The 24,024-nt window shown below is 50.2% G+C and overlaps 11 protein-coding genes; 6 read left to right on the plus strand and 5 right to left on the minus strand.

The window, feature by feature from the left end:
* Window positions 1-683: 683 nt before the first annotated feature.
* On the plus strand, window positions 684-1,658 carry FFUJ_07591 (uncharacterized protein; the record flags this gene model as incomplete). XM_023577860.1 has 2 exons in its annotated part: window positions 684-930; window positions 994-1,658. The coding sequence occupies 2 exons, from the start codon at window positions 684-686 to the stop codon at window positions 1,656-1,658; spliced, it is 912 nt and encodes a 303-aa protein (XP_023430858.1).
* An 841-nt stretch (window positions 1,659-2,499) lies between these two features.
* FFUJ_07592 (probable CPC2 protein) lies at window positions 2,500-3,955 on the plus strand (the record flags this gene model as incomplete). XM_023577862.1 has 5 exons in its annotated part: window positions 2,500-2,541; window positions 2,700-2,737; window positions 2,804-2,930; window positions 3,015-3,332; window positions 3,530-3,955. The coding sequence occupies 5 exons, from the start codon at window positions 2,500-2,502 to the stop codon at window positions 3,953-3,955; spliced, it is 951 nt and encodes a 316-aa protein (XP_023431494.1).
* Window positions 3,956-4,551: 596 nt separating this feature from the next.
* FFUJ_07593 (related to OST3-oligosaccharyltransferase gamma subunit) lies at window positions 4,552-5,715 on the minus strand (the record flags this gene model as incomplete). XM_023577863.1 has 4 exons in its annotated part: window positions 4,552-4,736; window positions 4,794-5,149; window positions 5,205-5,305; window positions 5,368-5,715. The coding sequence occupies 4 exons, from the start codon at window positions 5,713-5,715 to the stop codon at window positions 4,552-4,554; spliced, it is 990 nt and encodes a 329-aa protein (XP_023430859.1).
* A 522-nt stretch (window positions 5,716-6,237) lies between these two features.
* FFUJ_07594 (uncharacterized protein) lies at window positions 6,238-8,003 on the plus strand (the record flags this gene model as incomplete). XM_023577864.1 has 3 exons in its annotated part: window positions 6,238-6,261; window positions 6,317-6,601; window positions 6,651-8,003. 3 exons carry the CDS (start codon window positions 6,238-6,240, stop codon window positions 8,001-8,003), a joined length of 1,662 nt encoding a protein of 553 aa, XP_023430860.1.
* Window positions 8,004-8,762: 759 nt separating this feature from the next.
* Window positions 8,763-9,316, plus strand: FFUJ_07595 (related to mitochondrial rRNA methyltransferase; the record flags this gene model as incomplete). XM_023577865.1 has 2 exons in its annotated part: window positions 8,763-8,816; window positions 8,954-9,316. 2 exons carry the CDS (start codon window positions 8,763-8,765, stop codon window positions 9,314-9,316), a joined length of 417 nt encoding a protein of 138 aa, XP_023430861.1.
* Window positions 9,317-10,099: 783 nt separating this feature from the next.
* FFUJ_07596 (probable ribosomal protein L18, cytosolic) lies at window positions 10,100-11,092 on the minus strand (the record flags this gene model as incomplete). XM_023577866.1 has 4 exons in its annotated part: window positions 10,100-10,177; window positions 10,231-10,598; window positions 10,676-10,780; window positions 10,951-11,092. 4 exons carry the CDS (start codon window positions 11,090-11,092, stop codon window positions 10,100-10,102), a joined length of 693 nt encoding a protein of 230 aa, XP_023430862.1.
* Window positions 11,093-11,751: 659 nt separating this feature from the next.
* Window positions 11,752-13,025, minus strand: FFUJ_07597 (related to mitochondrial carrier protein; the record flags this gene model as incomplete). XM_023577867.1 has 5 exons in its annotated part: window positions 11,752-11,992; window positions 12,047-12,183; window positions 12,247-12,522; window positions 12,581-12,919; window positions 13,011-13,025. 5 exons carry the CDS (start codon window positions 13,023-13,025, stop codon window positions 11,752-11,754), a joined length of 1,008 nt encoding a protein of 335 aa, XP_023431448.1.
* Window positions 13,026-14,430: 1,405 nt separating this feature from the next.
* FFUJ_07598 (related to mRNA splicing factor) lies at window positions 14,431-15,627 on the minus strand (the record flags this gene model as incomplete). XM_023577868.1 has 6 exons in its annotated part: window positions 14,431-14,480; window positions 14,532-14,611; window positions 14,663-14,880; window positions 14,932-15,031; window positions 15,085-15,164; window positions 15,502-15,627. 6 exons carry the CDS (start codon window positions 15,625-15,627, stop codon window positions 14,431-14,433), a joined length of 654 nt encoding a protein of 217 aa, XP_023430863.1.
* A 1,656-nt stretch (window positions 15,628-17,283) lies between these two features.
* Window positions 17,284-19,520, plus strand: FFUJ_07599 (related to acyl-CoA cholesterol acyltransferase; the record flags this gene model as incomplete). XM_023577869.1 has 6 exons in its annotated part: window positions 17,284-17,929; window positions 17,988-18,109; window positions 18,168-18,819; window positions 18,874-18,992; window positions 19,044-19,140; window positions 19,201-19,520. 6 exons carry the CDS (start codon window positions 17,284-17,286, stop codon window positions 19,518-19,520), a joined length of 1,956 nt encoding a protein of 651 aa, XP_023430864.1.
* A 307-nt stretch (window positions 19,521-19,827) lies between these two features.
* FFUJ_07600 (probable fimbrin) lies at window positions 19,828-21,989 on the minus strand (the record flags this gene model as incomplete). XM_023577870.1 has 5 exons in its annotated part: window positions 19,828-19,859; window positions 19,914-20,899; window positions 20,950-21,644; window positions 21,701-21,911; window positions 21,967-21,989. The coding sequence occupies 5 exons, from the start codon at window positions 21,987-21,989 to the stop codon at window positions 19,828-19,830; spliced, it is 1,947 nt and encodes a 648-aa protein (XP_023430865.1).
* Window positions 21,990-23,081: 1,092 nt separating this feature from the next.
* FFUJ_07601 (uncharacterized protein) lies at window positions 23,082-23,940 on the plus strand (the record flags this gene model as incomplete). XM_023577871.1 has 2 exons in its annotated part: window positions 23,082-23,233; window positions 23,307-23,940. 2 exons carry the CDS (start codon window positions 23,082-23,084, stop codon window positions 23,938-23,940), a joined length of 786 nt encoding a protein of 261 aa, XP_023430866.1.
* Window positions 23,941-24,024: the final 84 nt, after the last annotated feature.

Below are 24,024 nucleotides of genomic sequence, written 5' to 3' on the forward strand. Positions count from 1 at the left end.
GTCTAGAACCCCATTAATACAGCCATTAATTTCACACACACACGGCACAGGAGACCCTGGGTTCTCCACGACAATATCTTTCCTCGTTGATTGAGAATTTAGGATATTCATTCGTGACGTACTTGTCTTCACTAATTAACATTCTATCGACAGTGGGTGTCAACAATTCGAAGTGCATAGATTGTTAGCGGGAACTCGCTGGAATATCCATAAAGGTTGGGCTATCGCGATGCACCATATGTTGAACAATGCCGCATGACATGTCCCTAGTGCTAGATTTCCGCAAGCCAGTGGGCTTTCAAATGCCATAAATGATAATAACGGCATACCTGAACAATGGTGAGAGAGCTCGCCATCCTTTGTTGTAGGTGGTGGTTCCCATGAGGACCTGGAGAAACATGCATCCAATATGAGCCGAAGCTTCTCCGAGCGCGCTACTGAGGAAAGCTTCCGGCACCGAACTGCTCCAGCTCCTGCAAATATCACAAAGGTGCATTCAGCCTCGTCACTAACGACTCAAGTGATCTCTGCATACCTAGGTAGCCTCTCATTGCCTACACCTCAAGAAGATCTCGATATAACAAGGCGTCACAATATACAGCCTTTCCATGGGAAATTTATAAGACTTTTTCCACTCTTGCACCAACACGCGTCGCCATCTTGTATTTGACAACCTCGTTGCAATGACGCCCAAACGAAGTCTATCGCCTGCCGAGGAGCAACAGCCTAACCCGAAACGCCCTCGCTTCGAAGACTTGGAAAGCGTCACGATGCAGATCGAGGATGAAGAGTCTCGCTCGATTGAATCCTCAGTACCGAATCCGCATTATCAAGCTAGAACGGGACTTCAGCGTTCGATCGCAATGGTTCTCAATCACGATGGGTTTCTAGGAGCAAGCCCTGAGGCAATAGAGAGCTTCACAGGGATGGTAGAGACGTGTGAGTTGCTGACTGCAGCTCCCTGATGGGCGTTCTATAACTAATACACTTCAGATCTGGAGGGCATGATTGAAGCTGCCAAAACCCTCGCACTGGCTGCCCGTCGCGAGCATCCTATCCCGACCGACTTCGAGCATGCGCTACGACGTCACAATGTTAGCGTCTCATCGCTGAAACCGCACCTGAAGCCTCCTGTCTCAAAAACACAACTGTTTCCCGGTTATGTCGATATACTACCCGAGGACCTCGATGCATACACGACCCTACCACTTCTGGGGGAAGAGCTCAGTGGACAGCCAGACAAGGACGAGAAAGATTATGTTCCTCCTTCTTTCCCCGACTTTCCCAGCAAACACACATACAAGTTCACTCCTCAGGAGGATACTAGTATTCGAGACTCAAAGAAAATACGAGAGGAAGCCGCAAGGACGGCCCAGCAGGGTGAGGATGCTCTTAGACGACTAGTCCGTGCATCCAAAATGCGCAAGCAGAAAGAGGTCAAGAATTTAGTTGAGCGTGATCCACATGGCAAAGAACGGTTTCGTCTATGGGAATCCACGATGAAGAGATTTATGGCAACTGAGGGTAGAGGGGAGAATACCGATCAGATGGAGATCGCCGACCATAGCATGATCGTCAACGGCGAGGCGTTGTTCTCGCGTAAGGAGGTTCCCAAGGCTGGTAAACGTTCAGCTGCCTTGGCAAAAAAGTCGGCATGAACACCAAAAGAAGTCCAGACAAAGATGGTTTACATGATACCCCGTATATAATACTCTGGCTAGGAGAGCATAAGGCGTTACTAGGCTTACTGCATTATTTTAGGTTAGAAAGGCAATGGAGCGAATGCTGATATAGAACAACACCGAACGAGAACGAATCGAGGTCAACACTGTGCTCCGGGCTTGCATCTCAGCCTTTATGTGCAAATTCTAAACATGTTTAGAGTGATAGCAACAACTTAACGGTGTTTGAAGCCACATTGTTACTGCGTCGTCTGCGTATGTTCATCCTCAAACTCTCTGGCTTGAACTGCCGACTAATTCGAGTCCCAACAGATGAACTGAGGAGAGGGGGCGTTTTGGCGAGATGGCTGGCATCTTGGAGGATGTTTCACCTTCGGTTGCCTCGCCGAGAACCACATCGTCAAGCATCGTCAGAAATGCATCTCCTAATGGATACTAGGTAGTAACTCATCTCTCATGACGATGACTTACACGAATGGAGAACAACCACATGCCATGTATATGGCAACCACACCTACGCCACACCACGCCACGCCTGGATAACGCCACACTGCTCAGAACTGAGGTGGAAAATTCAGAAACCTGACTTGCCTGAGCAAGCTGGTACGTACCTCGTGTGCCTCTCGCACCCCGCTAATGTCGAAGCGGAGTTCAAGGCCCTAACTTTCTGTAATTTTTAACCCACACAAAAAAAAGGGCAGGTACGATTCGCAACCCGCCTTCCCTTCCGACTCGGCCTAGGTTTTGCAGAGCAGCCTTTGATTTCTCTTTCTTCCTCAAGCACCTTGATCCTCTGCATCGCCTCGTCACCGCAAACATGGCCGAACAATTGATCCTGAAGGGCACTCTCGAGGGCCACGTACGTCGATCCCCATGAAACCTTGCTCCTGTCGCTGCCGGCTGCTGCGTCGCGACTGTCGCTGGCTACGACCCGCTACAAATCAAGATGTCTGCAGTTGGCATCGTGGAATGAGATGACCCAAGAGGGAAGAAGGACTGAAGGCTGACTATTTGCAGAATGGCTGGGTCACCAGTCTGGCTACCTCCATGGAGAAGTACGTCGAGAACAACCTTGGTCATGCTTTTGCTTCGAGGCCACTAAACTAACATTATTTCTCCAGCCCCAACATGCTCCTGTCTGCCTCCCGAGACAAGACCCTGATCATCTGGAACCTCACTCGCGATGAGAGCCAGTACGGTTACCCCAAGCGATCCCTCCACGGCCACTCTCACATCGTCTCCGACTGTGTACGTCCACCCAGTGCCCCGCCGCACACGATGGCATTTTGGCGGGCAGATGTAATTTAGGACTCGGCTGATTGTTGGAACTAGGTCATCTCCTCTGACGGTGCCTACGCTCTGTCTGCCTCTTGGGACAAGACTCTGCGTCTCTGGGAGCTCGCCAGCGGTACTACCACTCGACGATTCGTCGGCCACACCAACGACGTCCTCTCCGTCAGCTTCTCTGCCGACAACCGCCAGATCGTCTCCGGTTCTCGCGATCGAACCATCAAGCTCTGGAACACTCTCGGTGACTGCAAGTACACCATCACCGAGAAGGGCCACACCGAGTGGGCTTCTTGCGTCCGCTTCAGCCCCAACCCCCAGAACCCTGTCATTGTCTCCGCCGGCTGGGACAAGCTCGTCAAGGTCAGTAAACAAGACAGATACTGTGACTTCGCCTTCCACATGATGTTTGCAACCCAAGTATTTGCTACTTCAGAGCCTGTTCACGCAGGCCATGAGACCACTATTCACCATTGCCCTGATCCCAGCTTTTGCAAAGCCCTCTGCTGCGTTCATCTGCTCATATGCATTGATTTGATTAATTCTGACAATATGTCCAGGTTTGGGAGCTCTCCACCTGTAAGCTCCAGACTGACCACATCGGCCACACCGGCTACATCAACACTGTCACCATCTCCCCCGACGGTTCTCTGTGCGCCTCCGGTGGCAAGGACGGTACCACCATGCTCTGGGATCTTAACGAGTCCAAGCACCTTTACTCTCTCAACGCCAACGACGAGATCCACGCCCTTGTCTTCTCCCCCAACAGATACTGGCTGTGCGCTGCTACTGCCAGCAGCATCATCATCTTCGACCTCGAGAAGAAGAGCAAGGTTGATGAGCTCAAGCCTGAGTTCCCCGCTGTCGGCAAGAAGAGCCGAGAGCCTGAGTGTGTCAGCTTGGCTTGGTCTGCTGATGGCCAGACTCTGTTCGCTGGCTACACTGACAACATCATCCGTGCCTGGGGTGTCATGTCGAGGGCATAAATTGCTCTACCCTAAAAAAGAGGCGTGGTGACGAAGGCGAGCGGAAGAAGGTAGATCATTGGTAGGGCGTCAAAAGGTTGGCTTCCTCGTTTGGTCTTTATTGATGCAAAGGAAGGGGGGCGACTACAATCTGACGAGGGCATAACGCATTTGATGGTCATAGGCAGCCCCTGAAATTACCGGGATTCATCCTTTTGTTCTCCAATAAAGAACTCGAGTTTTCAAAATATTTCCATGGTTTTAAGTGATCTTTCGTCTGTTCTTGGCATGACATATGACGTTGTGACTGTGAGACTGACCTTTGGAATTCCAGCCGGGAAGCAACATTGGCCAGAAGGTTTCCATGCATCCACATCAGAGCCGCAACCAAGAGCGTCATTGATCAGGAGTAAAGGATACTGACGTCTTATCCGTCATTTCTAAGCAAAGGTCTATTTGGGAAGTATCATATAACATGCTTTTGTCCTTCTACTCGTCGTAAGATAGGTTGTCTCACTAAAACGATGATGTTCCTGATTCTGTGACTGCTGGTCCACAGCGTCCTCTTCTCCCGAAACATCTGGCGGCTGTTTGCGTTCTCATCCTACCTTATGATTTTACATGAAGGGCGGCAGAGAGAATGGATAGCCAGGGTTCTTGACACGGAAGACGCTCAGCAGGAAGCTGTTGACAAGGAACAGGGCGCCGCCAAACGCAATGACTGCGACTTGTTGAGACTTGGCCTCAGCAATTCGTGGAACCTTGATAGCGAGAGAGATCGCGCAAAACGACAAGACACCGTCTAGAGAGGGCAGTCAGAAGAAGGAACAGGGCCAAGAGGAGAGTAGATGAGACATACAAATTGCTGCCACCACTTGTGTTTCCAAGCCGAGTTGGTTCTGGAAACCGCTCGCGATGTAGTTAACCCCACCACGTCCGTCACCAGTGACGTAGGGAACTTTGCGGATATGGTTGAACATGTGTCCGCTGGTAAACAAGAGAATGGTCATCAAGGACAAGGCTGCCCAGAGGTTGCGGCTCTGCAGAATGTGAGACACATACGGCCAAGCCACAACACCTGCAGTAATAACTCCAAGGACGATGGTTATGGTGATCGCCCAACCCGCATAGTTGAAAGGTCGCTTGACAGCAGGATGAGGTCGGTCGGGCAGCTGACGAGCGAGCCAGGAGTGAACCTTCTCGGCAGTCGGGGGTCTGAATATTGCTTGTTAGTCAGTCGCCCAGAAGGCCCGTGGACAAAACTACTCACCCGGCACTGAAGTCGTATCGCAGTGGCTCTGGCTTTGGAGCAGCATGGGGACCGACAGTGGGCTGGAACAAGAGGAGGACAGGGGCAGTTTGAAGGCCAAGCTTCATTCATAGCGTCAGCAACCAAATTGACACTACAGCTTCCGATCTTGCATAGTACATACCGACATAAAAATCTCTCTGCCATCAACAAAGTCCAGAGTGCCAAAAATCAGTCGTGAGTTGCCGGCCTTGTCACCCTTGGCCCAACTCTTGCCCAACAAGTCCCATTCAGGTTGGAACTCGCGGCAGAGCTGGCAGGAAAACCGGGCATCGGCAGCGGTGAGGAGCACAGCAACACTGTAGTCTCTTGGTGTAGAGGTCAGGGTTTTATACGTCGATTCCTTCAGCTTGAGCGGTGTCGAGCTCTGCTTGGCATGGAATTCATCGAACCGCTCAGTGGAGGACTTTTTGGCGGCTGCCACGCCCGTCGCAAGAACGGCGAAAGAGAGAAGTGAACGTAGGAAACGCATGTTGACAAGAAAAATAGATGGAGTTCGTTCAAAGAAGGAGAAAAACGGGGGCCGATTGGCCCGTAAGTAAAGAAGTGGGAGACTGTTGAAGCTATATCTACCACCTTGCTTGCGGAAGCTGTAGCTATAATGCCACTGAAGCTGAGGTGGCCTCTCAATCGAGCAAAGCGCCTTACCTAAGCACACGTTTCGAGCTGGCGGGGACGTCCGCGGCATCATTGGACGAATGAGTACTGGTCACGTGAAAGCATTATCGATAGCATCGGCGCTAATCTGGATGCAGCAACATGTTTACGCTTATACCAAGTCGCCAAAACATAAGGTACTAAGGCAGTGCACTTATGTTGGCTTCGGCTGTCTTCCATAACGATTCATCCCACCTCGACTTGGTCCGCATTGCATGTCAGTTTTTTTTTAGACTCTGCATCTGCCAGGGCTTCAGTATACTCAGCTGTCAGAAGTTGTACCGGTTTCCTTTTACTGCAATAAGCCTGTCTCGTCAACAGCATCACATTGGCAAACATGAAAAGGACCAAGTCCACGGAGGTAGATATGCGCGTGAAATGGCTACTTCAACTGCAGAACTGACTATAGACTACAGCGCGCGGCTCGTATCAGTGACCTTGAGTTGAGACACCAAGAGAAGGTCCATCAGATTGACTTAACAGGCCGTGATGAGGAAGCTCGTCTCCTGAAGCTGCGACTCTTAACGCTTCGCGATGAAAATTCGTCCCTGAAGGATCGGCTGGTCCAACGAGATGCTCTCGTAAAGCAGATGACGAAAAAGGGGAAAGATGTGCATGTTGAGCTTGTCGAAGCGAAGGAGAAGCTGAAAGCTCAAGAAATGCAGCTCAGAAAACAATGCAACGAGCTGGAAGGCCTCAAGGTAGGGTATGGTCCACAGTCATCAGAAAGTCCGCCTGACACAAAGCCAGACCGAAATCAATTCTTTGAATGACTTCAGACAAGACTCAAACAAGGTCTTGCAGGAGAAACTCGCCCTCACTCATAAACTTGACCAGATCCAGCCCGAGCTTGAACATCTCAAGACGCAACTCGAAAACCATCGCGCCGTCGTCGCCCAGAAGCAGGATCTCGAGCGTCAGCTTAGTTCCATCGAGGTGGAACTCGAAAATGAGAGGCGATCAAAAAAACGCATGCAATCCAAGAATCATGACAATGATCAAGTGAAGGAACAATTGGACGAAGCGAAGAGAGAACTGGAGAAGCTTAAGAAAGAACACACCAGAGAGCTACGGGAAGTCCGCGGTGAATGTGACATGCTCGAAGGCCGCGTGGAGGATACAAGAAGCAAACTGAAGAAGACGCAGGGAGACCTCAAGGACACACGAGCTGAGCTCGCGTCTTGTCGAGCTGAACTGGAGGAAGCTCGTAAGGCTCTGGCGACTAGCAAGACAAGCAAGAAGAGTGTCACGATGAAGGAACATCCTATTGGAAAGAAGAGAGCCCAGGACCTGAGCATGGAAGACATCAGCATCGGAACCCCAGGCCCAGATGAGGCAACCTTGAGACGGCCTTCCAAGAAACGAGGTGCTGAGCGCGCCTTAGTAGGAGAGAAGTCGACGTTCTCAATCACGCCCTTTTTGAACCGTACCAAGAATCTCTCGGAGAACATGTCAGATGAGCTAAGCGAACTTCACTCACCCACTGGGAAGTCTACAGGCGCCTCGGAACCTGTTGCCTTTCAAGATGTTGCACCAGAACCTCGCGATTCTATGTCTATGGAGCCCATAGAGGAGGCTGCAGAGCCAGATCATCAAGCTGAGGATGATGCTGCACCCGAGGAAGAGGAGCAGCCAAAGGCACAGAAGACCCGGGGCAGACCAAGGAAAGCCCTGGACGAGGCACCAACAACGAAGAAGAACATGCCGGTTCAGGCAAAGAGAAAGGCCAGGGTAGCCAAGACTTCTAGCAGAATCGAGATGATAGCCGAAGTTGACGAGGCTGACGTACCGGAAACTGAACCTATCGAGAAGCCCAAGAAGGTGCCGGGACTGCTGAAGTCGAACCCTGCTACGGCGTCGTTGAGAAATGGAAACGATGATGCAGATACACGCAAAAAGAAGCGAAAAATGCTTGGTGGTGGCAACAAGACTCTGTTCGACGATGAGGAGGCGGAACCAGCTCCCAGACCAGCAAAGATTCAGATGGGGGCCGGGCGTAGGCTCAAGGCACCGCTGGGAAATGTTCGTGGTGCATTCGGTGGAGCAACATTCTCGCCGTTGAAGAAGGACAGGCGAGGAGTGGGAGCCAGTTTCTTACATTAAGGAAAGTGTATGGTTAGGAAATCGCATGGCATGGCGTTTGCTTTTGTGCTGTTTGTTATCTGAAATAGCGGCAGTATTGGGTTAAGGATTGCTCGGTAGGCGCAAAGGTTTTGAATTGAGATAATGACTGTTTCTTATCTGCCTTAACGTTTTGTGTTCACCCATGCTCAGTATTGACAGGCACTCTGATTCCATCAATGTTTGGAAGGGTTGAATATATGGCAACATAAGGTATAGGTTAGCCTAGTTCCTTATGCCTTAGCAGGTAAGGTATCAAGGGATCTTGTGAATGACCACTATTTGCTCTCTACAACCAGTAATAACAGTACTGTGAATAAGATCATTACACCAACCTCCTTATGCTCAGATACTGATATTACAACAAGGTGCCTGTCAGTGTTGCGCCGATTCTGATTAAAGCCTGCACCCCAACCATTGTATTTGAGGGATAACTACGAAGAGTTTTATCACCAAGAACGTCTACTTCAACTCGTCAAACTTTGATGAACATCCGACTGCCTTCGTTGTTCCCAAGCCTGGGCTGGAAGCTCAGCCCATGCTTGCTTCACTCACGACCATTAGCTGAACCGATCCGATGGTCCTCATCAGGGTCTCGTTGGAAACAGCGACAAGGCCGTGACGCATATGCACGAGGTGCAAAGGTTCAAGGGCTCAAAAGCCGAGCAGCTTTCAAGCTCCTAGAAGTGAATTCTACTCCACTCGTCAGATTACGTTGATGTAAGCTAATATAGTGGCTAGATGGACTCCAAGTACAAGCTGTTCAAAGGCAATGGGCAGACAGTGGTTGACCTGGTAAGTCCAGTTCTCCTCTCATTCTGCTAGCGACATGTGAATCGTTGAGCTCACTCCCGCAAGGGATATGCACCAGGCAGTTGGTCACAGGTAAGGCTCAGTGCCATCGAAGTGAACAGCCTTGTTGATAAATAAAGGTTGCTGTGGAAAGGACGAGACCGCATGGCCGGGTCATTGGTATCGACCTCATCCCAGCCCAACCGCCTCGTGGTGTAGCTACATTTCAGGGCGATTTTCTTTCGCCAGTTGTCCAGGAGATGGTCAAAAACTTCATTCTTGAAAGCCATCAGAACCCATCTATTGGTCAGGAAACTGTGGAATCCGACAGCTCTGTCGCAGAAGAAGGCATCACGGTCGACCGCCCTAGCTATCTCGATATGGAACGACACACGGGGCAAAACGAGCCACCAGCATCTGGACTAGAAGGATCAAGCAAGCGCATCGTCGATGTTTGTCGATTCCCTCTTTCTAGAAAACCTTTCAAGATGCTGATGCTCTAGCAGGTTGTTTTGAGTGACATGTCAGCACCCTGGGAGCAAACCACCGGCTTTAGCGTGAAGACATTGAGTAATCCCTATCATAGGTTGATGAACACGAGCGGAAACGGCTTCCGTGACCATGTGGGCAGTATGGTAGAGGCTCCTGAATCATGTCACAAGTAACCTGTACTAACACCTCAGCAAAGGACCTTTGCGCTGCTGCTCTACAGTTTGCTAGCGACACTCTTCGATCTGGGGGAAATTTCGTCTGTAAATTCTACCAGGGACCCGAGGACAAGGAGTTCGAGAAAAAATTGAAAACTCTCTTCACCAAAGTTTTCAGAGAAAAGCCTGATTCTTCAAGAAAGGTACTCCCCGAAGTCGAATCATGATGCTCCAGGCCTCGATACAACTTACTAATTCCTTGGGTAGGAGAGCCGGGAAGCATACTTTATTGGCCTACGGAGGAAATCTGGTATTACGATAGAACCCACGGACATAGACGAATAGGTCTCGGTGGATGCGTACAACATGTGCATCTATAGGAATCATGTGGCGTTGGATTTGCTGTCTTATAATCCTTCAAGATGAATGGTGCCAGGGGTGGGCTTACCATCTGCAATCACATAGAAGCGAACAACATCATGACGGCAGTAATGCGCGAGAATTTCATTGTAGAATTTTGTGATACCTAGGCACGCCAATTCCATGCAAGACCCATTTGCCAGTCGTATTTTGGCATCATTTGCCACATAACCTGGCCCAAACTCCACCCAAGGCCAATATTTTTCCCCAGCCAGTCGCTTAGACCTTGAAACCGCGCGAACGTCTTCGGCCACGAGCACGCTCGAACTTGCGGCCCTTGGACTCGACATAAGGCTTCTGCAGTGGGTGTTAGAAATTGGTACCGAAACGCCATAAGTAGACAATATTACCTTGTGGCTGTGGGGCCCGAAGCCGAAGTGCTTGACAGCCTCACGGGCGTTCTTGGGGCCACGGAGGATCAGGGTGTTGCTTCCGGTGGGAGCACGGAGAGCAAGCTGGTCCAGGGTGATGGCCTCACCGCCAGCGGCGACAATGCGGGCGCGGGCAGTGGCGGTGAATCGCAGAGCAGCGACAGTCACCTTGGGGAACTCGAGCAGGCGGTTGTCATCGGTGATGGTACCGACAACGACGACGGTTCGCTTCTCACCCTCCTTGTTGATGTTGGCGACAATTCGGGACAGGGAGACGGGAGGGCGGTTGATCTTGGACGTAAAGAGACGTCGGAGAACGACCTTGTTGAACGAAGAGTCGGTTCGGCCTACACAATGTGAGGAAATGGTTAATTGAAAGTTCTCGATCGAGTTTGTGCGCTTTCAGGTGGGGGATTGGACGTACGGGCCAGGAAGCGGTAGAGCTTCACCAAGAGCTTGAGGTAGACATTGTCGCTCTTGGGGGCAGTGCGGTGAGTGCCCTTGACGTGGTGGCGGTCGAGATCGATACCTGTGAGGTGAAGCCATCGTCAGCCATTTGGTTCAAGCATGCTCAAAAATGGGCAACTCTGTCTTGCGCTTTCGCGAACAAGATGGTGCCTTGGTCGCAGAGAAAGAGGCACGATAGCGCACTCCTTCTCTACTCGCATACAGAGGCTGAACTTCAATATCTTCACGTACCCATGGCGGCGGTTGTCGCTGTGAAATTTGGCGATGTTGGGTATAGAGGCGGATGCGTCGAACAGCACTTTCCTTCGAGAAAATTCAGGCCTTGGGATGGTGGGTCGGTGCAACTCGCTCTTCCCCGATTGAGGGCGGTCATTGACGGCAGTTAGGGCTTGGGTGCTTTCCCTGGAGCTTACCACCGAAAATGGAGCTAACCACTCTAGGTAAGGTCCCCAGGTCAGCTTAAGGACGGGTCAGACTGTCACCGAACTCACCTCCTCGGTCTGGGGGCTATCTATCACTTCGTCAACTTACTAGGTACCTATAGTATCTATGACCATGGACCATTCCTTACGCATATCTTCAGTTCAGGTAAGGATCATTTATAGGTGTCCTAATCATGCTGCCATTCAACGACTTTACCAGCGCCATGATAGTGAGATGTAACAGGTAATGATGCAAACATACCTCTAACATCCCGAAGCGAAGACATGAAGGTCTTACTTGTAGCCATTCAAGTGATCCAGTATAGGGACTACGATGGTATTTGTCTATCAATTCAAGTGTCTCTGCCCCGTATCCGCAGCCAGATCTTCTTAACCTCTATGCATCATCCAGTAATGTATATGACAGGCCTCGCACCAAAGCTTGTGCCATTTACTCCAACTGCTCCATGACTGTACAAATCTACGCCCCTGACGTCTCCCATGACTGCGCCAGTCCGTTTCCTTTTTTGTTCTCCCTCCAATGCCAAAAGCCATGCCTGAAAAGAAACCCCTTCTGTAGTACAAACTATCTTCACATATCTATATAAAATCACAAGGAGCGTGGCTCAGATTCGGGCCTGAGATCGACGAGAAAATCACGGGTCATCTCAAAACTCAGCCAGCTTGATGCCATACTTGGGGCAACCTTGAGCAGGTTAGGCACTATGCCTTTGTAAAGTCCCTTGATTCCCTCTTGCATCACAATAACCCGGATCGCATCTGTAATGCCCTTGTACTGGTAGCCCATGCCTGACATGGTGTTGATCTGGAATCGGCGCCGTAGAACATCGCTGTGTGTTCTGTAAGCAGAGCGATCACATAATTGTTACAGCAGAGTTACTTACAAGGGATATGTGCAAGTTTGTGCAACAGCTCCAGATATGGCACCGGCCAGCAACTTACGGGTTGCGTTAGGGTTTTGCTCTCCTTCTGGCGTCAAGTACTTTCGGACTGATTCGTAAACCATGAAATTAAGACCGACCTGGAGGAATCAATCAGTTCTTGAAACTTGTATGTTAATGCAGGTGGGAAATTAGGGGCTTACGTATGGTGCTACTCCGGCAACTGTAGGAATAATGCCTCGATATAGAGCAGACATGCCACCCTCGGTCTTGTACATTTGCACCAGAGTAGTCCACATACCAGGCAGTTTGTCTGGCCTGTTTCCTAGCTCGGCAAAGCTTGCAGATTGGATGGATAACCGTGTGCGAACAATATCGAGAGGGTAGGTAAGGAAGACAGACGTTATACCAGCGATGCCACCGCAGATAAGGCGAGTAATCGGTGCCAAGTCAGCACCCGGATAGCTTTCAAAGATGTTCTGCGTATGTGTTAGCTTGGTGGGTATGGGCGTGAGCCTCGCCTGAAGCATTACATACCCGCTTATAAAAGTTATAACTGCTGAATTGCACAGCAGAGTATGGGACGATGCGGATACAGTTCGTGCCGTTGCCTCGCATGAATCCCCTCCAGCCTTCTTCCTTCCACATCTTACTCAGGGCTTTCCCCACTGACAGCTTGTACGCATCTCGTCCGACGCTTTGGATCTGCATGAGGATCTTGAGCCGCTCAAGGGGGGATACGACGGTTCGAGAGACAGCGCCAGCAACACCTCCTGCGCAGAATGCGGCGATCACAGGCTGAGAGATGGTCTCCCGGAACTGCATGGAGCGGCTAGGGGCCGCAGCCTCGGTCGAATTGACCATATCTGGTTGTGACTATAATACCTGATTAGCAAATCTTTCATGAGAAAAATGATTTTGCAACGAGACTGCATCCCAGTCAACAGTCAGCGCATGCATGACGTACGGTGGAGGTGGACATGGCGACGGGAGACATGCGAACGTATTGCGTCGTATGTGAGACAATGGCAATTGGTCCCAAGACAAGGCTTCGTCTTCGTTGAAAGCGCCAGGTTTAAAGTAGTTGCTAGATCTCAACCTCGATTGCGACAGTGGCAGCTGGCCTCAAAATTTGAATATCGTCTTCGGTATTGGGTATTCCCTGTCAAACGATTGTGTCTCCAATTGTTACTGTGGTTGAAAGAATAGTAATGGCATGCTGGAAGGTTGAGGTGAGGATAGAGTGAAAGCAACCATTTGGGGAGAAGTTTTCGAGTCTGCGCCAGAACCGACACACGACAGGGCGTGCGAGCGGATTATTGGCGATTAGGTTCGTCAGCGGTTGGGCAGGTATCGTCTTTAAATGAACAGCCTTGATCGATGATGGGAAGAGGATGTTGACGGACGGGAGACGGGATCGGTGCCGTCGTCAAGGAGCGGATGGGGGCGCGTGAACCGGCGTTGCGGATGACTTCGGGGCGCGCGCGTGGTCCCCCGGTTTCCGCTCGGTAGAAGTAGAAGTAGGACCTGGAACGCTTGACTGTGGGGTAGAAAGGTCTCGCAGCCGGGTCAGTGGCTCTCTGCGCTACAGGGTAAGTAGAGAGCATATGACAACGAGCAGATGCGTCCAAGTGGTCATATGAACGGGGCAGGTTGGCAGCATTGGTAAAAACTGGTGCTTTGTGCAAATAAAGACTGCACGGGTCTTGTACGCATCTGGCCCAGTGCGGTATCCCGGTAACGCTATCCTGTGCCCATTCCACATGCCAGAGTCGTCTCTGATGGATCCTATTTGAAGGTGGAATCTGAGAGGCGCCGACTCAAGAATAGCTACTAGCTAGTCACTAAAGTCGGCCATTGATCAGACTCCTTTCAGCTAGGCACAGGGGCAAGGGGCTGGGGAAGACACAAGTTTCATGGTGACTGGCCACGACAAATCCCTACGCTCTGTAGCGCGACCGCATGAACGGAACCAGTCACAGCCCTGAAATGCACAACGTCATCGTCATCTGGTGTATATCTAATAGTGTCAGTGCAAAGGAGGCTCGAGAATTGTGCGATACAGACAGATCATTGACCCGTTGCGCCGAATCGTGTTACAAAACAGTCTACAGATAAACTACCTATGAAATGATAACTTCCAAAGGAAACGCGCCGTGGCAAATGCCTTCAGTCTTGGAAAAAAACAATGCACCCATATCCGACCCAACATGGCATCCACAGAATCTTATACGTTCCATGCCGTATTGGCTGGGCCTTTCAAACAATATTACACAGTGGACCTGTCAAATATAGGGAGCAATGCCGGCCCTAAGCAGGTCGCAGAAACTTTTACTTAAGTAGCCTGGTCAGAAATGACAAGGAGTCTCTTGTTGTCAGAGAGACGTCTACTCGGCAACATCAAGATCGTCGTGAGCAGGAGGAGGACTATCGAGAGCTGTACCCAGAGTGAGCCAAAGTCAAGTGGTTCAAGAGTTGGAAGACATACCCTTGCGCTCGTCACCATTCGTACCGTTCTCCCGACGGTCACGATCATCACGGTCATCTTTGGAGTCACGCTCACGGTCCCTGCCGTATGGTTAGCATGTGCATCATTGGAGCGCCAAATTGAAAATATACCGATGGTCAGGGCTGCGAGACCGATCCCTGTCACGTCGGCTCTCGCGGTCATAGTCTCGGTCACGGTCCCTACGGTCGTCCTTGCGAGGAGAATAATCGCGAGTGCTGCGGCGGGGAGAAGGAGAGCGTCCACGCCGAGGGGAGCGAGCGCCACCACGTCGGTCACGGTCGCGTCCAGATTCGAAGCGCCATGAAGCAGAAGGAGGAGTACGAGCCCACTGATGCTAAATTAGTAATTGCGCTTCGAATGTCTTGCTTGGGCTGCATGCCTCAATCTTCAAAATGTCATCGCGCCCGATGCGCTTGTTGTGCATCTCATGGTAGGCATCATCGGCATCACGACGGTCCTCGTACTCAACGAAAGCGAAGCTACTGCTATGTTAGCTCGACTGCACGGCAAATCGAGATTGGAGCATACTTACAGCCGGGAAGACGTAGACCGGGGTGCGGGAATATCGCAGCGAACCAGTCGGCCGTAGCTATCAGATTCAAGGTCAGTATACTACAGAACACATTGTAACGCAGCTGAACGCCGGCAGATGCCCCCTTTTTGAAATGAACGCTATGCGCATTCGCACGTCGGATCTCGAAAGACTCCGCGCCAACTCAATCGAGATGTGACTGCACAATGGACAAGCAGTCCCATCGACTAACGTGAAAAGACAGGGAAGGAGAGAGTGCTGGGGACGTGGGCGCGGACGGAACGAGAGGACGATGGCGCGAGGACGACGATAGACGGCGAGGCGTCAGGGCCAGGCTGAAGACCATAAAAAGAAAAAGCCTCCAGCTCATGGCATAGACATGGACGAAGGCGCGCGCGAGAACGATAGGACGCGGACGTGGGCGAGGGCGTGGGCGTGGGCGTGGACGAGGTTGACATACCGTTCGAACTCGTAGGCGAGGTCGCGAGCGCGGGTGCCGTGGCTAAAGCCGGTCACGTAGAGAGTGGTGCCGCCACGAGACATTGTTGTCTAGTCAAACTAGAGATGCTGGGTGATAAGAACGAATATGAAACTGATGCAGCAGTCCCGAAAAGTGCTGGGGGAAGGAGAATATTGATGGAAGCGTGTCGATGATGGTGTAACCTTAAACAGCGTTCAAGTTGCACGATGCGGTCACGAGTGTTGGTACGGAAAATTTAGCGGCGAAAGCTGACATAATGCAGTTACCCTCCCAGGTAGGTACTCTGCAGCCAATGAAACAAGTCTAGGTAGCCAACTTGGAAGAAGTTCAGCGAAATGGGCAGGAGCCGCAGGACCCGCTTTCAGCCTTGCTTTGAAGCATCATGAATCGTGAGTGATGTCGAGAATTCGGGCCCTACATGATTTCCGTGAGTGATGCCGAGGGATCTGATATACCTATGTCATTGTCTCCTCCGGTAGTTAATCAGAAGCTCTATTCGTGGTCGGTATTTAGATCGGTACACGGAGCTCAATAGGACGGCGCGCGCGCTCTATACAAGCCCGGAATCCGACACATGGATGGATGGCTCGTATAAATATGTGGAGGCAATTCACATTCATACCGACACCATCGGATCATCTGCCTGTCGGTGTTTTGTGAGCGCCTACCTATCCGTACTCACAGGCCATGATGTCATATCTTTCAGCAAGACCTTAGATTTACTGAGCTTTCAATTACTATGATACGTAGCCCTTTTATCGTCAAGTCAAGTCACATGCCACCCTGGATCTTGAGGTCAAGATGATTGTGAAACAGAGACGGGCATATGCAATTGATGGCTAAGCCTCATTAGCATTAATCCTTGCCATGATATCTTGAATCTTGCGACCATGATTTGAATATGTCGATGATATACCAAAGTGGATAACAAATTGCTGGCTGTACCTACCTACCTAGCTTGATTCACGACATGCCTTATATGCAGGAGGAGGAACAAGATCAAAGTGCGACCTCGTGACTTGACTGATCATCCAGGGGTATAAAGGCACATGTTACTCAGAAACCATACTAGAGAAGTCTGTTGTGTTATCTATCCACGGGGTACTTGGTAGTCGTACCTAGTCTCTTTGTTACCGAGCGTCCCGACAGTGTGTGTAAGCCTCATCCACGTCTGCTGGCCAATGCTGTGGAAAAGTAGGTAGGTAGTGGAGGGCCCATTGGCCGAGGCGCTTTGCACAATGACGTTTTCCTAATACTTTACACCATGAGTCAGTCTCACAAGCCTCATTATCCAACAAAGCAAGATAATAAGCATGGTTGTTTTCCAGCTTTCCCCATCAACGGCAACCTCGGACTCATCAGAAAATAGTGAAAGGCCGGCATCCGCGCGCGTTATCAAATGCCGGCTGCATCTTTTGATCTTCAGCCCGTAGCATCCGATCATATTCATGCACGAGCTCATTTGACAGTTATCTTAAAAAGGCCGCAGTTACTTCTCTTTGATAGCTCTCCCATAATTCCGTATATTGATTTGTCTCTCTGAGAACATTGAATGAATATTTAATTGATTTATTAGAGTTTTTACAAACTTCCCCAGACCGGCATAGGAGGACATCATCAGGTCTGCAATTACTTGAGCAGCCTATCTATTTCGAAAAGAACTCGAGTCATCTATCTAAATTATCCTCAGCCTGCCTTACTTATCATCATCAATCCCAATGGTATCCTCAACTGCACCGGGCAGGTCCCCGCTTTCCGGCCGGAGTACCGGGCAGCCGGCCCCGGAACTCCAACGACCAGCACCGAGATCACTCGGGGAAGCTCTACGAGCCGCTGGTATGACAATTGACGGGCCCAGCCCAGGACTTGGCTCTGAAACACCGAGTGAAGAGGATTACGATGAGAATGTTCGACCGACCCTGACAGAGCCATCAGGTGTCCGGCATCGTTATGCCCATCGTGTCCAGCCTCGACCAGAAACCATATCCCTGTCTGGCACTGATTTTGAAAAACTGCAACAAGAGCCTGGGTTGAGCTTCAAGCGCCGTGACTCAGGTATCCATCTTGTTCTAGACGAGGACAATAGCCTGCAACGGCTGCTTAAAACTAGCTCAGAGTGGTCACAAGAATTGACCGGTCCAAAGCAGAGACAGCGAAAGTTTGCCGATCTTGTCTTCACAAGCCAGTTCTCAGCCTTTGACCGTCATAGCCCATCAGCTTCGAACAGTCCATTTCATGGGTTTTATACATTATTTTGGCTCGCCGTTACTCTTTTCGTCTTCAAAATCTCAGTCCAGAACTGGCAAGTCTACGGAAACCCTCTGGGGACGAACGAGATCGTGCAGACTATGTTCCATCGAGATGGTATGACATGACCTTGGCTCTTCCTCTTTCTGGGTTCGCGAGACTGACTGTATCAAAGTTGTCGTCCTTCTTCTCTCGGATGGCATCATGTGTGCCCTCACAGCAGTGACTTGGATGATTCAAAGGCTTGTATCTGCCAACTACCTCAACTGGGATGGTGCTGGATGGGTTATACAGAATGTAAGTTACAATTGTCATACAACAGCCTGGGGCTAAAGCTCATGGATGATGTTCCTAGATGTGGCAAACGGCCTTTCTGGCCGGCGTTGTTGGCCTGACTCTCTGGCGTGACTGGCCATGGACTCATACTGTGTTTTTTGTACTTCATGGTATCGTCATGCTGATGAAGCAACACTCTTACGCCTTCTATAACGGTCACTTATCGACAGTCTATAAACAGCGTGCCAAGATAATGAAGAAGCTTAGGCAACTTGACCTAGTTGACCCAGCCATGACCCCATCGCAGACTGAACCCCCAGCATCAGCCATCTCAACACAACACCTTAGTGTTACGCCTTCCGCCGAAGAGCGCCGAAAGTCCATCTCTGCGCAACCCGGCCAGGAAGAAAGTGATATAGACAAGATTTCACGAGCCATTGCTTCCCATCAGCCCTTGGACGACGAGCAAATTGCTCTCTTTGAGCGCATCATGAAGTGGGAGGTGGATGCAATGACCGATGAACTCAAGGGAACAGCAGCCACCATAGGCAAAGCTTACCCCAACAACCTGTCTTTCATCGATCACTACAAATGGATTCCTCTACCAACTCTTGTTTATGAGATAGAGTACCCACGATCCGATTCTATCGACTGGTCGTACGTATTGGAGAAGTTTACTGCAATGTTTGGGGTTCTATTTGTGATGGTTCAGGTCTCGCAGCACTCTATTTGTCGGTTACGTTCCTCTAGAAACTGCCATTTGTCATGCTAACGGAAACTCATAGATCCCGTCGTCATGAAGACCATTGAGATGAAGGAGAATGGTGTACCACTGGCTGGGAGATTTGAGGAGTTTCCAGGGTTCCTTCTCGATCTTATCTTCCCTTTTATGATGGAGTATCTGGTGAGCAGATAGGAATCCTCGCTATCTGCACTTGGTTCTAACACAATATAGCTTGTCTGGTATCTCATATGGGAAACTATCCTGAATATCCTGGCCGAGTTGACATATTTTGCCGATCGAAACTTTTATGATGCGTGGTGGAATAGCGGTAAGTCATTCGATATTTGTTCTCGATAATGTAGGTATATAACTGATATCTGCTCACTAGTCTCTTGGGATCAGTTCGCCCGGGACTGGAATCGACCTGTTCACGTCTTTCTTCTCCGCCACGTCTATCATAGCTCTATATCATCTCTGAAGGTCAACAAGCACACAGCCACACTGATTACATTCTTTCTTTCAGCCTGCGTCCACGAATTGGTCATGTGGTGTCTATTCAAGAAGCTGAGAGGCTATCTCCTGTTCCTCCAGATGTGCCAACTACCAGTGAGTTTTCGTGACCCGAACTCTGGATTGACGACTTACTGGTTCACAGTTAGTAAGGCTCAGCCGCACCAAGTGGTTGCGTGGGCGCAAGACACTAGGTAACTTGATCTTTTGGTTGGGTATTTTTACAGGACCAAGTCTGTTGTGTAGCTTGTATTTGATCCTCTGAGAGAGTACTTTCGCCGGCGGTAATTAGAAATGCCACATTGATCTCTATTCCCGGATAGAATCCTCACCACCTAGATTGGCAATATGATAGAAGATGATCACATCCATCGAAATGATGAATGGCACTGTGTTGGCAATATGATGGTTTTGGAACCAGAGCTTTTATAAAATATCGAATATTCTTGCATACGAATAACCACGCCCCCAATCGCGCCATCGCCAAAGAAGTCCCAAACTAGATCTACATCCTTTCGTGGGTAGCCATAAGAGAACCTAGCAGTCGCATTAGCATATTGTACCTGAGAGCTCTTTTACAATAGAACTTACCAATGAAGGTGGTGATGAGGCGGCTGCGGACTTGGCAGATATCTTCGGGAACCAGCCAAATGGTCGCGCCGAGCTTTCGAGCAATGCTGATACTCAGCTTGGCGTTCAAGTAAGCATCCTCGTCAGTCTGTCCAGATGTAACGAGATCGTAATCGACATAGCTGCTCTTCATTCCATTCAGAACATCCAGAAGGAAGATGCCAGATCCAATTGAAGGATCCTTGAAAGAGCGGATGGAAGAATTCCTGCCGCCCTTTCGTGACATATCGTTTGCCCATCGCACCATCTCAGAGTCAGTGATTTCTCGCTTGCCCAGTTTCTGAGCTAGTGAAGATAGAGTAACGGTGATATCCTTGCGCATGAGTTGCCACACAAGACCCAGAGTTAAGGTCCTTTGCCCATCAGTAATGTCAGCGCCTTGGATGCCAACTAGCGAGAACCCGTTTTGCTTTCCAAGCTCAATCGCGTAATTGGTGTTCTCAACGGCCTTGAATCTCGACATCTCACCTCCATGCGCTGGTCTCTTGTTGACGTGACGGGGGTTGACAGAGCCTGGGATGACCTTCTCGTAAGCCTGAAGGAGAATACTGCCATCCCTAAGGTCATCAAAGAACGAGACAACTGCAGGTTGGACGTCCAGGCTGTTCAGCCACAGTGTAAAGACTCGAGCCTCGCGTTCGCCCTCCGCATCGAAATCTTCAACCTCGAGTTTCTCTTCCTCAGTGATGGGATCAAGGGCGGGGTGGTTGTTGAATAGATTGGCGACGAACGCTAAGTTGAGCTTGGGATTACCAGCGACGAGTGACTTTGGTGTCAAGAACTTGCGGCATCCGAGCTTGTCTGCTTCTTGTAGAACTGCCTCAGCACGCTCATGTAGATCCTGCTTTTGTAATGGCGCACGGGTAACGCCATACTCGGGACCAATTTGCGCCAGCAGAACCGAATAATTTTCACCATCCTTAACATCAGAGGAGAAGTTCTTGACGCTAAGACTGGTTAGTTTCACAAAAGACAAACCATGTCAGACAAAACTTACGTGCGGGGCCAGTTAGCAGCTTTCAGATGGTAATTAAACCACCGGAGAAGAATTTGCTCGGGGGGCAAGCGGAGAAACTGCTCAAGTGTCTCGTCCTCATCAAGCAGTCTATACAGCTCAGGATGGAGCTTGATATCGATCTTTCCTAGCAATCCTCGTCGAATGATTTGCCAGATGAGACCCAAAATAAGATGTTCTCGAACCTCAATGATATCACCAGCACCAATGTTAACAACAGAACAGCCGATACCTTTGGCAGACTCGATAACAATGTTATTGTTCTCGCTCATGTGGAAAGCATTGAGGTTCTTGATCTTCCTGCCCGGAATATTAAGGACACGCTCGTCAATTGTGTCGGGAACGCTGTCGTTGATGAGCTTGGCTAGAACCAAGCCATCCTTGCACTCGTCGAACATTTCGAAGGTATCGGTGGGGAAGGGGAGGCGACTATCAATATCAGCATCGCCAGCCAGCACGGCATTGATGTGACGGGTAAATTCGGTGCGTTCATCCTCATTAATGGTGTGAGTGATGTTGGCATTAGAGCCCTGGACCTGGATCTTTCCGCTCACGCTACCCTTGGAAGCATGGCCTCCAGTACGTTGCGCGACAACACCGCCACCTGCAGAGGGAGGAGTTGGTCCCGTGGACATGCGCTTCTGAGCAGGCGATGAATCGCGAAGCTTGGCAACGAGCTGGCGCGGTATGGTTAGTACGTGTAGAAGGTCTAATGCGAGCATTCGGAACGTACGCTAACATAATCCTCGAGCTCTACGCGTCGCGAAGAGTCAAGCTCGACTTCCTTCAACGCCTGGCGCACAACATCGTAGGGCTGATTTTCGCTCTGCTGGGTTGCCTTGATAGCGGTAGCTTCATCAAGGTATCCTCTGTCATCGACATCAAGCCGCTGAAAGGCATCGGACAAGCTAAAGATTTCGTTCTGTTGGAATTGAGGAAACTTCCTATTAAATCATAGTCAGCTTCGCGATGAAGCCCGCGAGTTCCGGTGCGACCGACCTCTGAAGTTTCAAAACGTTCATGGCGGGGGAGGGCGGGGTGCTCTAGGAGACACCTATGCAGTTGGACAGCTGAGCAGGCGAGGATGTGGTATGCTTTTGAGAATCCGAAGCCACCAGAGAGAAAAGGCAGTTCTCGAGCGCAGGAAGGTATTCGCGGGCTCTCTTATGGGTTAAGGAAAAAGATGATGCGAGAATTGGGCGCCTGAAAGGAGAGAGACAGTCTTCAGGCGGCGTAGGTTGAGTGAGTGGGGGAGATCCCGGTCTAAATGGAGGAGGTACCTAAATAATGATGCCGATCAAGTACTGACTGACTGTACTTAATGTACTTACTGGGAGCGTGCTGGCGGCAATTGTACTTATGCCATAAACTGAGGTACTTTTGTGCCACGTCACTGCGGGGAGCTTCCCTGCCATGAGTCTCCCATAGGTAGTGGCCGGCTAAGCAGTGATGTAATGTTCGCCATTCAAGATGGCAGTGCAGCGCTCCAATTTCTATTATTCCAGCTTAGTTCACCCTCACTTAGAGGTATTTAGTACCTGAAGGTCTTCAGATTGTGTTGGTATTCGCAATCACTTACGACACCAGGCCTAAGCACAGAACACATGCAACATGGCATGGGGAATTAGTTGTTGCCTGCTGGCCTAATTCCATGCTACATCTCCCGTAGTAATGCAAGGCAGCTAAATGCCTGCCTGGGATTCGCTGCCTGACGAAAAAAGTTGTTATGAAGCCTACTAATAGTGATAGGTAATGCTTGTTGTAGGAAGATCGGTTCATCTAGTAGTACCTGACTGCCGAGTTCAGCCAGTAACCTACCTATGTGTCCACAGCCCGAGCTTACCAGTATTTGGTCAGGGAGCCGTCACTGTTAGCACACCTAAGAATTCCTGATTATTTTCCGGACCCGAGGGGGGCGTTTTCTTCTCAGCAAAGCCCCACTTCGTTTCGTCAGGCCGAGCAAGTGGAGGACATGGTAAACGGTGGAGATAAATTGAAAAAAAGTACATACAGTAGAGCCTTCGCCTTGGGACTTATAGAAATTCTCATCCACACCTTGCTGTGCCTCTCCCTACCAGTTTACAGCCAGCCAGCCGCTCTCTTCTGGCACAGAGATGGCTCTCTGCAAAGCTTGTCAAGAGACATTGGTGCTACGTCTTGATCCTGAGGAGGATGTAGATGACGAGGCTGGCGCAGCAGGCCCCAGCACTTCAGATTCATCCGTGCCCGATGATCTTGAGCTCCCCTGTGGTTGTCACTTTCACTGGTAGGTCTTTCTTGAGAACCGGGCTTGCTTTGCACCATTCACCAGAGTATAACACTCACTTAATCTTCAATAGGCAATGCTTGCTTGATCAGTCTTCAGATGTAGCCCTGTCCCTGAAGTGTCCCAGCTGCACCGCATACCTTCCTGTCAACGAAGGGGGCCCTTCGGTGACAAACACTTTCCTCTCGACACCCCCGGGTACCGCAATATTCACAAGATATACGAATGAGGGCGGCATTCAGGAAAACCTAGATATTCTTCCATCCATCACCGAAGAAGCATATCTTGAGAGTAACCCCGAGGCGCGCCCAGCTCGCGCGCTCCATGTCATGTGCGCGGAGGGTGATGTTGGCGGCATTGTTGAACTTCTCCGAGACGCTGGTGATAGTATTGAAGATCTCACAGCCTTCGTAACCTACCAGGACCCTCTGGGAGACATGAAGAACGGATTGCACCTTGCAATCGAAAACTCACAGGAGGAATCGCTGTGGCTTTTACTTTGGCTTTGTTCCACGATCCCGGAGTCTTTTTTCCCAGAATATGCTCGCTCTGTGGCTGAGGCGACCGGTGTTGGCCGCCTGTCGGTGAATAGAGAAAGGGACATTCGTGGGTTGCGAGACAGCCAAGGTAGGACAGCTGCAGACCTTGCCCAACAGCGACAGGGACAGTGGGGGCATATTCTTCAGACAGGTTTATTATCGCTGTAGAGTCAGCAGGCACTTTTGTTAATGGCGTTCAAAAGCGGGTTGTATGACCATTGCTGCAACCAGGCAATATGGCTTATGAAGGTT

This window comes from Fusarium fujikuroi, chromosome FFUJ_chr05 (genome assembly GCF_900079805.1).
Source record: "Fusarium fujikuroi IMI 58289 draft genome, chromosome FFUJ_chr05".
Taxonomy (NCBI): domain Eukaryota; kingdom Fungi; phylum Ascomycota; class Sordariomycetes; order Hypocreales; family Nectriaceae; genus Fusarium; species Fusarium fujikuroi.